This window comes from Dermatophagoides pteronyssinus, unplaced genomic scaffold, assembly GCF_027571235.1.
Source record: "Dermatophagoides pteronyssinus isolate colony J.1.1.1.1 unplaced genomic scaffold, Derpt_VIB-CSIC_2022.12 sq0019, whole genome shotgun sequence".
NCBI classification, from domain to species: Eukaryota; Metazoa; Arthropoda; class Arachnida; order Sarcoptiformes; family Pyroglyphidae; genus Dermatophagoides; species Dermatophagoides pteronyssinus.
Window position 1 is genome coordinate 568,713 of NW_027461543.1, and position 15,352 is coordinate 584,064.

The window sequence follows — 15,352 nt, forward strand, 5'->3', positions numbered from 1 at the left end:
AGATAATGATGATGGTTGTCATCGAACATTATTATTACAGAATTCGGAACATTCGAATAAATCATTATCAACAACAACGTTAGGAAATTTTCGTTCAATTCTTTAAGAGTTTTTTCTTTTTGTGAAATCCGAAAAAAAACTATAAACAAACCAAACAAAAAGATTTGTTGATTTGTTATTACTGAAATTCTCGATATATAGCCGGGAAAATATTTCGCGGAAAACAATTTGCCCAAAAAGAAAACTTTCTTGGCAAATTAAAATTGGACAACCTTTTTTTCATCATGAAAATTCTTTTGGAAATAATTTCATTCATTTATATGCACTCTATTTGTTTATTCGTTTGCAAAGAAAAATAATAATTTTGATCCATAATCGATGTATACAGATGTACCGAATATATCGATCAATCGATTGAACGTATATTTCAAAATGATGATGACATTGTGGTTGCCAATGACATATTGTGTTATGGTATGTATTGAATCTGCATGTAGGCGTATGTGATGTATATTTTATGAAAATAAATATTTTAATATTAATAATTTATGTTGATAACTATAGCGACATCATTTTATCGTCTGCAAGTTTATAAACTTAAATTGAATGAATAAAACGGTATAACACACAGTGTCGATTTCAAAGGATCATCATCATCATCATCATCGCCATTGAGCTTTGAATCAAATAAAAATTGTACGTGTTGAATGTGTGCGTGTGTGATATGCATTTTTTTTTACTTAACGTTTTTTTAATATTATCATCAACAATCAACATTCATTGAATCATATACCAGGCGATAAGATCAAAACAACACTTTGAACAAAACGTTTATTTTTGTTATCATCAAAAGTTTCTTTTTCTCATTTTCACATCGGTTTTTTTTTGATTTCATGTGTTACCCTTTTTTTTTCTCTCTCTCTCTTTATCTCGATATAGATCATCATCATTGTTGTTGTTGTAAGATTGCATTTGATATTTCCATAGCAAGTTTTAATTTTCTTTCTTTTTTCTGTTCTAGGTTTGAAATTTTATTAATTGAAAAATTGTTTGCAATTGTAAATATACACAATGTCCAGTCAAATGTTTGCTCAACAATCACCTGTACGACAATATCTGCCATGGATTTGTACATCATTGGCTATTGGTTATGCAGCTTACATACATTGGCGTTCACGTTGTCAACGAAAAAAAATACAAATAAATTCGGATAAAAAACATGCACGAAGTTGTGAGGTTAATATTGATGATATTGATCGAAGTAAGTTTTTTTTAGTCAAATTAGTTTGCCATATTACATTTTACAGAATGAAATAATACAGACACAAATAATATGCATGCATGATGATCAATCAAATTATTGCTGCTTAACGTAGATCCACCCATAAATGATTTTTCAATTGATCAAGAAAATTTTATTTTGCAAAAAAAAATCGAATCCTTGAATATAAATTAGATCGAAAACCAGTGAATAATGAAATGGTTTCGGGTGAAATTAATTTTGATGAATATGAAGAATATCTAATTGAAATCGATGAAGAAGAAGAAGAACAAGAACAAGATGAAGAATTGGATGCTGATTTAAATTCGAATAACAACGAACAACTAGAAATAAATCAAAACATTAACGTTGATAATATTGTAAAAGAAGTTAAATTTGATGATAAAATTATTCAAATTGAACCAAAATTATTGAAAGAACGTCGTGAATCTACAGAAATCAGTTTGATTCATCAATCAAATATTGTTGACCGTAAACATCAACAAAAACAATCAACACAACCATTAAAACGTAAACGTTATAGTTTAAAAGGAGATATAGATGATCTTGCATTTGATATATTTTGTTTTGATGAAATGCCTACCGTTCGACAAGAATTTATTGATAACAAAATCATTGATGATGATGATGATGATGATTTGAATGAAGCAATTCTTGATGAATTATTACGACGATGGCGTCATCTATCAACCGATTTGAAAGAAGAATATCTTTCAAAAGCAGTATCAGAATCATCCATGCAATGAAACAATTTTTACATACATTCAAACACATAATAAAACATTGTAGCTTAGCTTAGAATTGAATTTGTTTTGATTTTATGTTTTATTTTTTTTCATTAGAAAATTTGTAACTTTTTTTTAATTTTTTGAAAATTTTATTTCATTTTTTTTTTTTGCTTTTGCTTTTGCCCGAATAAGATCAAACAAAAAAGAAAATTTCCTATTGTCGTTGTTGGAAATCGGAAACATTTCCACTTTGTGATGGTGGTCATAAATGTCATAATCGTGAAAATGATGATAGTGTTGGTCCATTGAATCTTGTATGGCGTGATGATAATGTTGTTGAATCTGGTGATGCAACAACAACACAGGCTGCTACCGATCCAACACGTCAAACCGAATCAAAATCACCAATCAACGATCCAGATATGGATATTAAATCTATTGATTCATTAGAAAGTGATCATTCACCAATATTAGGTGTTTCGGGTTCAGCTAACGGTTCAAATGGAAGTGATGATTTTGATGATCAATTGGTTAAAATTGATAGTAATGCTGCTGCTGGATCATCATCATCATCGAACAACAAAAATAATGCTGATGTAACAACAACTACATCCACACCAAATAGATCATCAAATATGAATGATGATGATGGTCATCATAACAATAATACAAATAATAATAGTAATAATTTAACGGATGAACAATTAAGTTCATTGGAAATGATTGATGATGATAATAATTTTACTACAGTCAATAATGATAATGATGGTCAACAACAACAATCCACACCATAGCATTTTTTGTTTTATTTTGTTGTTTCAATTTCATCACTCGTTCTGTAAATCAATCAATCAATCAATCCAAAATCAGATTTTATCAGAAAAACTTTTTTTTTTAATTAATTAATTCAAAATGAAAAAAATAAAATAAAATAAAAAATGAAAAAAAAATTGAATTTGAATATTTGAAATCGATGGATTTATTGATTGATTTGATTAATCTGATCCGAATGATTGATGATTCATTTTTATGGAATTTTTATTAAACGCCCGCATTTGTTTGTTTGTTTGTTTGTGTAAAATGAAGAAAAAAAAATTGACTTAACATCATCGATATCTGTTCTGTTTGAAATTCGTTATTGAATCGTGAATTTAAAAAAATGAATTTTCAAAAAAAAAGTAGAAGAAAATAAATAGAAATAATTATATGATCATCATGTGTTTGTAAAGTTTCAAAAAATAAATAATATGCTTTGTCTATGGAATTTTGTTTTTTTGGTTCAGGGAAATAGTTTCGGATTGAGATTATTTTATGAACAAAAAAAATTTTTTTTTTTTGAATATCGTTCGCTTAATATTTTTGATTGATTTAGTTTTGTTTCAGATTCGGTTTCTTTGTATGTCATTTTCATATTTTCATTCAAGATATTGGTCCAAGACATTGTTTAATTTTGGGTTAGCAAGAATATTTTTTACATTTAGTCATATCTTTACTTAGTGCACCATTTTTAAATACGGTCATCTTTTTTTCCATCCATTGTGGGGCAATATTTTCAACGACCCTAATTTTTTTGTTTTGTTTTGAAAATCAATTAATAAATACAGGTCAATCAATATCAATCAACTTTTGAAAACTTACATCAACAAAGCACTACGTCCACGTACATCACTTACAGCATCGCTAAAAAAAAGAAAGAAAGAAAAAAAATTATTTATAAAAAAAACGATTAATATTAATTTAGGGAAAAAAAGGTCAATGTCTTTGATTATCAATGATGAATGATGATCATGAAAAAAGATATTGATGATGGCGGAAGATTATCTCCCTGTTTGTAATGTGTGTGTGTGTGTATATATAATGAGTAAATCCAGTTTTTAATCAGTTTGATTTACCCGAATGACCGGATACCTCGTTTTTTGTTTCTCCCCACCAATCATAGTCGATGTATGGTTATATGTATTCAGGCTATTTTTAGGTGGCAAAAAAAAAAAAAAATCTAATCTTTTTTTCTAATCAATTAATCGGACATCGAGCATCATGATCTAATCAGACTTTTCAGTCCCTGTATGAAGGGAAACACTATTAACTAACTATATTTGTCCTTTCAAGAAAAAAAAACTAGATCATGACCAACTTGTTATCATCATAATTTTTTTTACCAAAAAAAAAAAAAAAAAAACTTACCCAAGTTCACAAATCATACGATTCATGCATTCTTCTTTTTCCATTGCTTTGTTATACATTTTATAATAGGCATCCATTTTTTCAATATATGATGAAAATGGTGAATCATCAATTGAACGTTTAGTTTTGGTTGTTGTTGTACCTAAATTAGTCATTGTTGGTAATAATAAACTAAGACCAGCAATCGCTAGAACAGGCATCAAAATTGAACTAAGACCATATTTTTTTAGACCGGATGCTAATCCACCACTAGAAACTTCGGTTGATTGTGGTTGTAAAGCACCACCTGCACCACCACCGCCACCAATACCTTGACCATAACCAGCAAATGAATGTTGTCCCGAACCATATGGTGAACCTTGTGCAAATGCTAAATGTCCTTGTGAATAACCAGGATGAATTTGTTGTGCTAAATGACTGGATGCTTCAGCTTGATTACCATATGCAGCAGCCATATTTGCAGCAGCAGCATTAGATTCATATGAACCAGAAGGATTATTAAAATATTGTTGTTGAAATTGTTGTGCCAAATTACTTAATGTTTGTGCATCAAAACCATTTTGTGATGATTGTGATTGATAATCATTATGGCTTAATTCCGGTGCACTATAGCTGATTTCCGAACCAGAAGCAGCAGCATCCATTGGACCACCACTGCCATGTTCAATATTTTCATGAGCAGCACCAGAATTTGGATGACCCGATGAAATCATTTGTGCATGACCATATTGGCTTGATGATGATGATGATTGATCTTTTGATTTTTGATCTTGTACCGGATAATAATAATAATAAAGATTCGATTGAGATCCTTGCGGTGATTGTTGTGATTGTTGACCATTTGAAACATGTTCATGTTGCATTTGTTGATTAGTGATTGTATTTAGGCTTCCGCCGCCACTATTAACACCATTACCAACACCACCACCACCACCACCATATTGATTTGACATTGAATATTGACCATTTTGATTCGATTGATGATAAACAGGTTGATTACCACCACCACCGCCAACACCTAATAACATTGATTGACCATCATCAGATTTTTTTGTTATAGCATCAGTAATTATTATGCTGAATGCTGAAATAACAATCAATATGATTGATGTATGTTTGATTTTCGTTTTTGTTGTCATTTTGATTATTTATATTATCTTGATAATATCGATTGTTGATAATTTTTTGGCCACGAATGATTTTTTTTCAAAGAAAAAAATCACGAATAAAAACAAAAGATAATGATGATGATGATGATGGCCAAAATTTGGCAAACAGATTATGTTTGTTATATAAAAAAAATTGAACCAAAGATGAAAAAAATGAAATTTTCTTTGAAGTTTTTTTTATCCAGAAAAAAAACAGATGTTTTGGCACTTGGAACGAAGACAAAACGAAGACTGCGATTCAATGAATGGTTTTGAATTTACAAACACCAAAAAGAAATTTTTTTTTCTTTTTTGTTGTTGAAAAATAAAAATTCAAATTGTAAATCGAATCAAAACGAAACGAAACGAAACGGTATCATTGAATACTATCAAACGGGAGACTCTTTTCATCGAAAGAAAAGAAAAAAAAATTGAAATTGTAGGTTGATCATCAAGGTAAATGAAATGAACAAACCAACCAAAAAAAAAAAATATTGACCAAAATGGTGGAAAAAAAGGCGGATCTTTGTCGAAAATGTCGAATATCAGGTCGCTTGAAGCCGATGGTGAAGAAGTAAACTGTTTTAAATGAATATAAAAAAACGGTATTATTTTTAGCATCTTGTTTTCTCTCTCTTACCGTTAATATTTTCTTCTTTGAAAAAAAAACAGATTTCATCATTGACCATAAACTTTTTTTTTTGGTTTTGTTTTGTTTTTGGCTGTGTTATCGTCGATCGTCATCGATGGTAATCGAGTTTTTTTTCTCTCGCACTAAATTCCAATTTGATTCAATCACTGAAGATGATGTCGATAATTTTTTCGATGATTATTAGGGCCATTTCGAAAGCATAAAAAAGATGAATTGAATGGCGGAATATTAACAAAAAAAAAAAAAAAAAAAAATCAAAATGAAAATTCATTATAATCTTCTGTAGCATTTTGTTCAAAAATTTTGATTTGACATACATTTTTTTCGGGTAATCTTTTATGATTGATTAAATTTGAATTTGAATTTGAATTTGAAAAAACCAAAACATAAAACTTTGGCCATCAAAAAAATCGGTTTATCGATGATAATGATGATGATGATGGTTGTTGTCATTTTTTGTTTCTTTGGTGGGAAATTAACCATTTCAACCATCTTCACCGTCGTCGTCGTTTTTTTCTCGGATAATTAAAAATAACTTGCTTGTACTTGTGTGTAGACTTGACACATTTTTTTTTTGTTTGAAACGAACCAAAAAAAATAATCGAAAATTCAATCGATTTGATCATCATCATCATTCAAAGATTATTAAACAACATGGTCAAGTGTGTTTGACCGTTTTTTATTTTTTCTACCGAAAAGTTAGTTTCCAACCGATGTTCAACCAATATTGCTAAAAATAGCATCAAAAAAAAATTAAATAAATATTATTTTTACAAATAACATTTACACAAATTATAGAAAAAAAGAGATGGCCTCATAAAAAATTTTTTTCTGTTCGAATAATCGTTTGTTCGTTCGATCGATCTATCGATAGTGTGTATCCTTCTCTTAAAAAATAAAAACATACCCAAACAAAACAAAAAAACAAAAAAAATCAACCTAAACATAGACCTTGACCTTCGAAAAGCAATCTTGAATCTTGAATCGATCGATCGATTGATTGATTGATCAAATTGGGCCAAAATAACCTCTCTCTCTCTCTCTCTCTCTCTCTCTCTCTCTCTCAAATAAGAACCTGTTGACCTGTTATATGTTTGGTGTGATGATCATGATGATGATAATTGTGAACGACATTGCGGAAAAAAAAACATTTATTATTTACCTTGATTTCTTTTTCTTTTTTTTTTCAACAACAACAACACCTGTGACTGGTTTTTCGTTGGTTGGTTGGCCGGCTGACTGAAAGATTGTGAAATAATGATAACGGTCGTTTGAAAAAAAATAAATGTTTTCGAAGAAATTTTTTTTGATTTTCGTTTTGGTTTTTCCCATCGTACATATATCGAAATATAAATTGATGGTTGATTCATTTCCGCATTCCAATGGAATCTTCGTCGAATCGAATCAATTAATTTTTTTTTTATTTGTCTGTTCAACATTGACGAGGTGATATGTTCAGATTTTTTTGGATACAAACCATTGGTCATTCAACTTTCGGTTGGTGGTAATGATATTGTTGTTGTTACACATCGACCAAGGTAATCGAGAAAAAAAAAATACCAAAACAGCCAAGGAGAATGTGTCTTGTTTTTTTTCACAATCACCATCACCATCATGATCATCATAAACATGACCATCATAAAATCGTTTGATTCGAATCTGGACGATTTTCAGGTCATCAGGTTTTTTTTTAAATAAAATATTTCTGTTTCTTCACCAAATTACCACTCGGAAAAAAAAACACCTGAAGGAAATAAATCAGAAACAATAGTGACATCTATCCGGTGAAACATTAAAGAATCATTCGAAAAAAAATACCAGATGGCGCTGGTATTACTATTTGAAAATCTTTTTTTTTCCATTTTTCAAATTAGTAAAAAACAAAAATCCATTTTGATGAAGCCAATTCTTATTTTTTTTTCTTTCTTGTTTGTCTTGTCTACATGTTCTACAAGATTTCAAGATTTTAATAATGAAGAAAAAACGAAGAGAGAAAATGGATTGGATTTCATATCGATAGTGTAATGACCAAACTTATTGTTAAAAAAAATGAAACGAAACACGAAACAGAATCGAAATTCTGTTGTTCAAAAATCCAGAATCCAGAATCGAAATGAAAATCGACAAAAAAAAAAATAAGACGCCGGATCGTCTTGACAACAGTAACAACAACACAACAGAAACAGAAACAAAATACACAAGCGAAAAACTCTAACATTTTTTTTGTTTTCGTTTTTGTTTTCAATGATCATCATTCAGTTGATGGTTTCCATGGATTTTCGTTTTGTTTCGTTTTTTTCATATACTTTTTTCTTCTTCTTTTCTCTCTCTATGTGTAGATCTGTCATAAACATATGACTCCCAGCAACAACAACAACAACAACAACAACAACATTACAAATTACAAGTTACAAATTACATTCGGATACGGATTCTTCGTTTTATCATCATCATCATTTATTTATTCATTTTTAAAAAAATATCGATAGTATCGATAATCAACATCGATTATGATTCCATCATTTTCAACCATTGATGAAAACAATGATAATGATAATTTTCAATTTCATGTTGATAATAATGATAATCAAACAATACGTCTTATACAACCAGAAATATGGCAAAAATCTCAAACATTACAAGAATTGATTCATTTATTTTTGGAAAGTATGTTTTTCAATGTTTTTCCTGTTTGTTTCAATTGATTTTTTTCCATTCATTTCATTTGCCAAAATCGCAGAAAATGATGATTTTAAAAAAATTGTTTCGAATTTTGTACAAACATTGAATATGGTTGGCGAAATGATTGAAAAAGAAAAGATAAAGGTAAGAATGTTGTTTGGACGCACACAGCGAATAATACACTGAATCGATACACAGAATCGATGTCTCTTGGGTGAAATTTTGTTACTGGAAATGATGCAAAAAAAAAGAAAAAAACATAAAAGTAAATCGAAAATCATCAATCGTAAATCGACGCAATATTGATTGATTGATTGTCATCAATTTTTTTGTTTTGTTTTGTTTATTTTTGATTGCCAAAACTATAATAAAAATTCTTCTTCTTCTTCTTCAGTTCTTACTACCTTTACCAAGAGAATAACTTTACAGTAAGATTTACGAACTTTAGATCAATTTTCTTTGGCAATCAAATCAGACAAATAAAAAAACATCCAAAGTATATATACATTGTGTGTGTGTGTGTTAGTTTGTTTTTAAGTTTGACTTTTTTGTCTTTCAATAGATCGATAGATCAATTATTTATTTATATCGCGATATATCGATGTTTAAGAGGTTTTGTTTTTTTATTCTGTTGTTGTTTCGATTGATATTCTTTGAGTTGATGAAGAGAGAGAGAGAGAGAGAGAGGTCAATCTATTTTTTGTTTTCATATTATTTACGAATAATGAAATGCAAAAACAGAAAGAAAATAATGTCATAAAATGATTGATCAACACACACAATATATTAGTTGATAGAAGTTAGTTTGTTTGTCAAACAACAAACCAAATAACAAATCAAAATTACAAATATGGTAAAAAATTTCACATTCATATTTCTCAATTTGTATTTTATTTTTTATTATTTTTTTTTGTAGCTTTTTTTTCCGTTGTCTATCTAACTTAATTATAGTTTATTTTCAAACATACATTTCATTCTTTTTTTTCAAAAATTGTCGATTCAATCCATACAGGAGAGAAAAAAAAGGGTTAAACATTTTTCGATTCTTCATTATTCTTCTTCTGCAATGAAAAAACCAAAAAATTTTCAAAATTTTCCCTCCTTCCCTTCCATTTTTTCCAATGATCAATGAGGATTATTTTCCAAATAATAATTTGTCATTTTGTAATTACATATAATTTTTTAAATGTGACCTTTATTTCCTCTTGATTATGGATAATTAATTATCATTTTTTTCTTGTTTTCTTTGGGTTTTTTTCCTTGGGAATTTTTTTTTTTTTTTTTTGGATCGCATAACGACGACAACAACGATATCACGACAATATCAATCGACAACCACGATATTACGACAATCGACAATGAAACACACCGATGAAACAATACATAGGCAATTGGATCTCGTTCATTGATTAAAGCATTAGAAATGAAACGTGATTCATTACGTGAACAATATCGTAATATGATACGAGAGAAAAAAATTGAATACGAAAGGTTTGTTTTATTCATTTACTAGCCCCAAAATGAGATTAAAACATTTCCACATGATCCTTATGTTTGATTCCAAAATGATAATTATGCAAAGAAAAAATTCTTTTCTTTATTTTTTACTAAGAAAACTTTCCGGGAAAAAAATTTTCCAAAAAACTTTTTTTTTCATTTGTTTTCAGTTTTCAGTGAATGAAAAACCGAAAATTCGTGATCAAGTCACGAATTTTATTATTTTTATTTTTCAAGTTTTTCAACAAAAACTTTTGCATAGTTCAGAGAAGAGAAAGAGAATCTTGGCGAGTCAATAAACTTTTTTTTCTTTTGAATCTGATTTTGATTCGCCTCACCGGATCTTCTTCTTCGTCGAATATCATTGTAAGAAAGCAATGCGATTGGCGAAGTAAAAAAAAACAAAAAAATTTGAAATTCAAAACGAAAAACCCTACGAAGCTTTACGTTGCCAGCCAGCCAGCCAGCCAGGATTTAGTTTATTTTTGATTTTGATTTTGATTAAAATTCCATTTTCATTGAATTCATCAATGAATCTAATTTAGAGATTTTTCTAATTTTTCTTTTTGCTTTCTTTTTTTTCATCAAATTTTGGTCCAACCGAATCAAAAAATCATTGCTGATGAATGCTGTTGTTGAATAACCGCGTATTGATTGATTCCATAATCAAAAAAACGAAAACAAGAATGCAATTAGAACATGAATTATTACGACGTGAAGAATTACAACAACAAAATCTATTACTTATTATACGACAATTGAAACGATAAATTTTATTTATTCATCTTTTCTTCTTGGCCCTTTGCATCTTTATTGTGTTCATCACAGTAAAAAAGAAAATGAAGAATCAAAGAATTTGGTAATAAAATCATTGGATTCATTTGGAAAATTTGATGATTTTTGCTTTTTGTTTATGAACAATAAAAAAAACAACAGACAAAACAAAAACTTTGACTAAACTGAAGTGAAATAAAACAAATTTTTATGTAATTTTTTTTGCCTTTTTTTAAGTTTTGGAACACACAAAAGATTGCCATTAATATATGATAAAAGAAGATGCATCATATGCAATATAGTGTGTGTGTGTAGATTAAGCACAATTAACTAATTAATTAACATTTTCATCGCACAGAAAAAAAATTTTTTTGGGTAATTAACAACGGAAAAAGCCAAAAGAAAAGAATCCAGAAGAAGAAAACCAAAAGACAAAGTTGTTATGTAATTTTTCGGGTTTTTTTTTGCCTCTGTACGGCGGCGGTGTTAATCATCACTCATTTTGTTCATTGAGGAAAATCGGTGTTTCTTTTTTTTTCGTGTTTTTTTTTTTTTGTTGAAAGGTCCCGTAGGCATCAAATTTCCATCCATCCATCCATTTTGATGCTGATGATGATAATATGGGCGGCGAACCAAAACAACTAACCGAAAAAACAAAGGAAGAAGAAAAAAAGAGTAACTTACACAGACAGACAGACAGAGGAGATTCAGTAAATCAAATAACGATGATGATTGACTTTGAAAATGAATGAAACGATGATCGCAATGAGAAAAACAACAACAAAAAAAATTAATCGTTAAATTTGCTGCTTCTGTTTAATTTTTCATTCATTACATTAACCAGTTTTTTTACACCCATTCTGTATATTTTTTTCGGGTAAAAGTTATTATTATCATATAATTACTAGCAAGCAGGCAAGCAAAACATCTTTTGACATCTTTTCATAAATGGATAAAATAAGAATCTTTTTTTTCAAAGAATTTTTCATTTAAAAAAAACAAACTAAAAAATGAAAAAATAATTTATGTTTGTTAAACACACTCTGACAGCCATGATCATCTTCGTCGTTTGCCTTATATCATTAATTAGGGTTAGTCGTTTGGCTTGGTTTGGCTTGGAATGTTGTTGTTTTTTACCATATCTCAGGAGAGAATTTTGTTTTTCAATTTAAGAATTTTTTCTCTGGGTTTTTTTTGGGAACATCAAAAATGAGTGAAACAAACAGCATTGTGTCATTATGTGTGTGTAAAACGTTGTAGTTGATGAATTTGCTGATGACATCAATTGAAAAAAACAAAACCAAGAAATTATTGATTTTCTTCTGAACAGATTCTCGGGCTAAAAAAAAAAATATAAATAACCAAAAACACTGAACATTTACCCCAGAAAAAAAAACTCAAAATTCATTCAACCAGAAACAAACAATTCAAGAATATTGTTCGGTTGATGTTCAGAGAATGGTGAGAATATTCTTGATGAACAAACACAGATACACACACAGACAGAGTGAATTTTGACCTTTTTTTTCGACTAAAAAAAAAAATCAATATTTTTCTTCTTGCGCCATGAATATTTATTTATTCTGAATTCCAGAATGACATTCATCGATACAAATAATGATGATGATGATGATGATGGACTTATGGCAATGATCATCATCATCATCATTGAAGAGATGTTTGCTGGTTGGTTTTTTATGTTTTGGCTCTGTTATCGAACCAAAACCAGATTTTCCAAATCATCATTCATTCAACCATATGTAGAGAGAGAATTTACAAGGGAAAAATTTAAAAAAAAAAATTGAAAAATATCGATCCAAACCGAATCTCTCAACAGTCAGTGAAAAATAAAATTGCTGAAAAAAATCTGATTTCAAGTGATGATTTGAGCTTTGAAAATTTTCGATTTTTTTTTCTTCTTCCGATTTGATCAAGAAAAAGATTGAAACAGTTCAAAGTATCGATCCATCGAGCGATACTATCGAAAGTTTTTTTTTTGGCGCCCATCACGATGATGATGATCATCGAGAAAACAAACATATACAGCAAAAAATTAATGAATCATGGATTTTTTTTTTTGTTTCGTTCGAATTATTTCAAGTTGAAATATTTCAACAAATCAAACTTTTTTTCTTGTTGCTGTTGGATTGGTGATGGACAATTAAAGTTTTTCACATTTTGTTCAATCATCATCATTATTTTTCGATTGAAAATTGATTTTTGAAAACGAGAAAAAGAAAACGAAACATAATAATAATTGTTGTGTAAAAGTGTGTGAGGGAAAAAGGAAGAAGAAATTTTCCCGGGAATAGTGTTGAACAAAAAAAAATCTTTGAAGAAAAAAAAAACATACATCAATTTCTATACCGATGTTTGTCATGTAGAACTAACTGAATGACCGACTATACAGTTTCATTCATTCATTCATCATATACATAGTCTATTTCTGATTGGATTCGTTTTTTCCTTCCTTAATAATTTTATTGTTTCTATCTAATGGAATGTTTTTTATGTTTTTTTTTTTTTTTTTTTTGTTTCATAATTCATCTCTCTCTCTCTCTCTCTCTCTCTCTCTCTCTCTCTCTCTCTCTCTCTCTCTCTATGATTTGATTCTTGATTCTTTCAGTATTGACAGAATCTCACACCATTGACAACATTTACAAATATCGATAGCCAGTGAGAGAGAAGAAGAGAATTATAACCAAAAAAATTATAACCAAAAATTGAATTTTATTGCTGAATAATAATAATAATAATGATGTTGGTGGTGGTAGTGTTCAGAAGATCATCATAATAATAATAATCTTAATATTCACATATCTTATGTGAATATTTGCAGAATTTGTGTGTACAGTGTACAGTGTGGCCAGATTAAACCTGAATTGTCGGTTGTTTGTTTGTTTGCTGTTTGCAGTTTTTTTTTACATTCATCTTATGGTTCGGAATATTCTTTTTCTCTTCGATTCAATCCGATTCTTAAATTATTTATGATACACGCAAAACCGAATGAATTTGAATTATCTTGGTTTGGTTGTGTTTGCCCGAAAAAAAAAACAAAAAACAAACAGACATTTAGACAGATTCAAAGTCGAGAATATGAAGAGAATTATTTATGTTATTGCCACCTTCGTGTGTATGTAATGTTAATGTAATGATGATGATGATTTTGGATAACACCATTCTACCAACGAACACCATTCATATATTCATATTTTATATTTGAATTTTCTTTCTATTTTCCCGTAGGGTCATAAATAAATTATGTAACACAAGAGAAAATCCCAAGAATAAGAATATTCTTGGGATTTTTTTCGTCTCTCTCTCTCTCTCTCTCTCTCTCTCTCTCTCTCTGGTAATGATGATGATAATGTGTTTTTTTTGTCCGCATATTTTCCTCATCAAAAAAATCGATAAACTAATCAACCGAATATTCGATTGATGATGATGATTTTCATCATCATTTGCTTAACACCTTGGTCCAACCAGATAAAAATGATGATGATAATGATGATTGTCGATTGTAAGAAACTTATTACATTGTCCGGTTTGTACTTACAAATAACACTTTTTTGTTTTCCTCGTTTCGTTTCAAAAACAAAAACATTTCTTTTCCTTTTTATCTTTACCATTACATAACACGTTACTACTACATATGGAATCAGATATATAAAAAAAATGTGATAATTATTTATGATGATAATTTCCTTTATTATGATTTTGATTATTATTAGTATTTATTGTTTGGTTGGTTTTAACAATTTTTTTTCTTGGGTAAACATTGTTAACATTTGTATTTGTAAAAAGGCAATAGTTTCTTTCTTTCTTTCTTTCTTTGTCAATGGGGGTGAGAAGAAGTGGTGGAAGGAGGAAAAAACTATTGTATATGTTTCATGGTTGGCTTGATTTTATATCCACCTTATACATTGTTGTTGTTATTCTACAATCAAAAAACAACAACAACAACAATGAATGAATGAATTTCTTTGAATCAACATTCTTTTCTCTTTTATTTTCTTCACATAAAGATAATAGCATCAAGGTGGAAAAACACAATCAATTATGATTATGTTTTTTTTTGTTTTGTCTTGTTCAGTTCACTTGGTTCGAATTAAACGCAAGAGAGTAAGAGAGAGAGAGAGAGAGAGAGAGAGAATAAGGCGCCCAAAACGCCATAAATATGAACCAAACACACTTTACTCCCCACCTTATAAACACCCACTCTTATCCACCACATCAGAAAAACAAAAAAAAACATGTCGATCCCATTAGTGTCGATATAGTAAAGTAAAGTGTAGTTGAAACAAACAAAAACATTTTTTTTTTTTTTTTTGTATATAAATAAATAAACAGACCAAAAACAAAACAAATCACCATTGTTAAGTCCATTTCGGATGAAAAACAATAG

The 15,352-nt window shown here is 29.0% G+C and overlaps 3 protein-coding genes across 4 annotated transcripts; 2 read left to right on the forward strand and 1 right to left on the reverse strand.

Annotated features, from left to right (window-relative positions):
* Window positions 1-197: 197 nt before the first annotated feature.
* On the forward strand, window positions 198-3,274 carry LOC113797220 (uncharacterized). Its single transcript, XM_027347571.2, has 5 exons — window positions 198-474; window positions 565-960; window positions 1,022-1,261; window positions 1,457-2,017; window positions 2,209-3,274. Exons 3-5 carry the CDS (start codon window positions 1,072-1,074, stop codon window positions 2,802-2,804), a joined length of 1,347 nt encoding a protein of 448 aa, XP_027203372.1. The 5' UTR covers window positions 198-474; window positions 565-960; window positions 1,022-1,071; the 3' UTR covers window positions 2,805-3,274.
* Window positions 2,880-5,696, reverse strand: LOC113797072 (uncharacterized). The gene is made up of 3 exons (XM_027347392.2): window positions 4,195-5,696; window positions 3,649-3,690; window positions 2,880-3,571 (listed from the first exon to the last, which is right to left on the reverse strand). Exons 1-3 carry the CDS (start codon window positions 5,331-5,333, stop codon window positions 3,466-3,468), a joined length of 1,287 nt encoding a protein of 428 aa, XP_027203193.1. The 5' UTR covers window positions 5,334-5,696; the 3' UTR covers window positions 2,880-3,465.
* Window positions 5,697-7,945: 2,249 nt separating this feature from the next.
* On the forward strand, window positions 7,946-11,110 carry IFT20 (intraflagellar transport 20). 2 transcript variants are annotated; one of them, XM_075822639.1, is made up of 4 exons: window positions 7,946-8,661; window positions 8,735-8,820; window positions 10,064-10,167; window positions 10,870-11,110. In XM_075822639.1, the coding sequence occupies exons 1-4, from the start codon at window positions 8,505-8,507 to the stop codon at window positions 10,874-10,876; spliced, it is 354 nt and encodes a 117-aa protein (XP_075678754.1). In that variant the 5' UTR covers window positions 7,946-8,504; the 3' UTR covers window positions 10,877-11,110. The 2 variants fall into 2 exon arrangements, with proteins under 2 accessions (XP_075678754.1, XP_075678753.1); XM_075822638.1 differs by having other exon boundaries at window positions 7,953-8,661; window positions 10,859-11,109.
* Window positions 11,111-15,352: the final 4,242 nt, after the last annotated feature.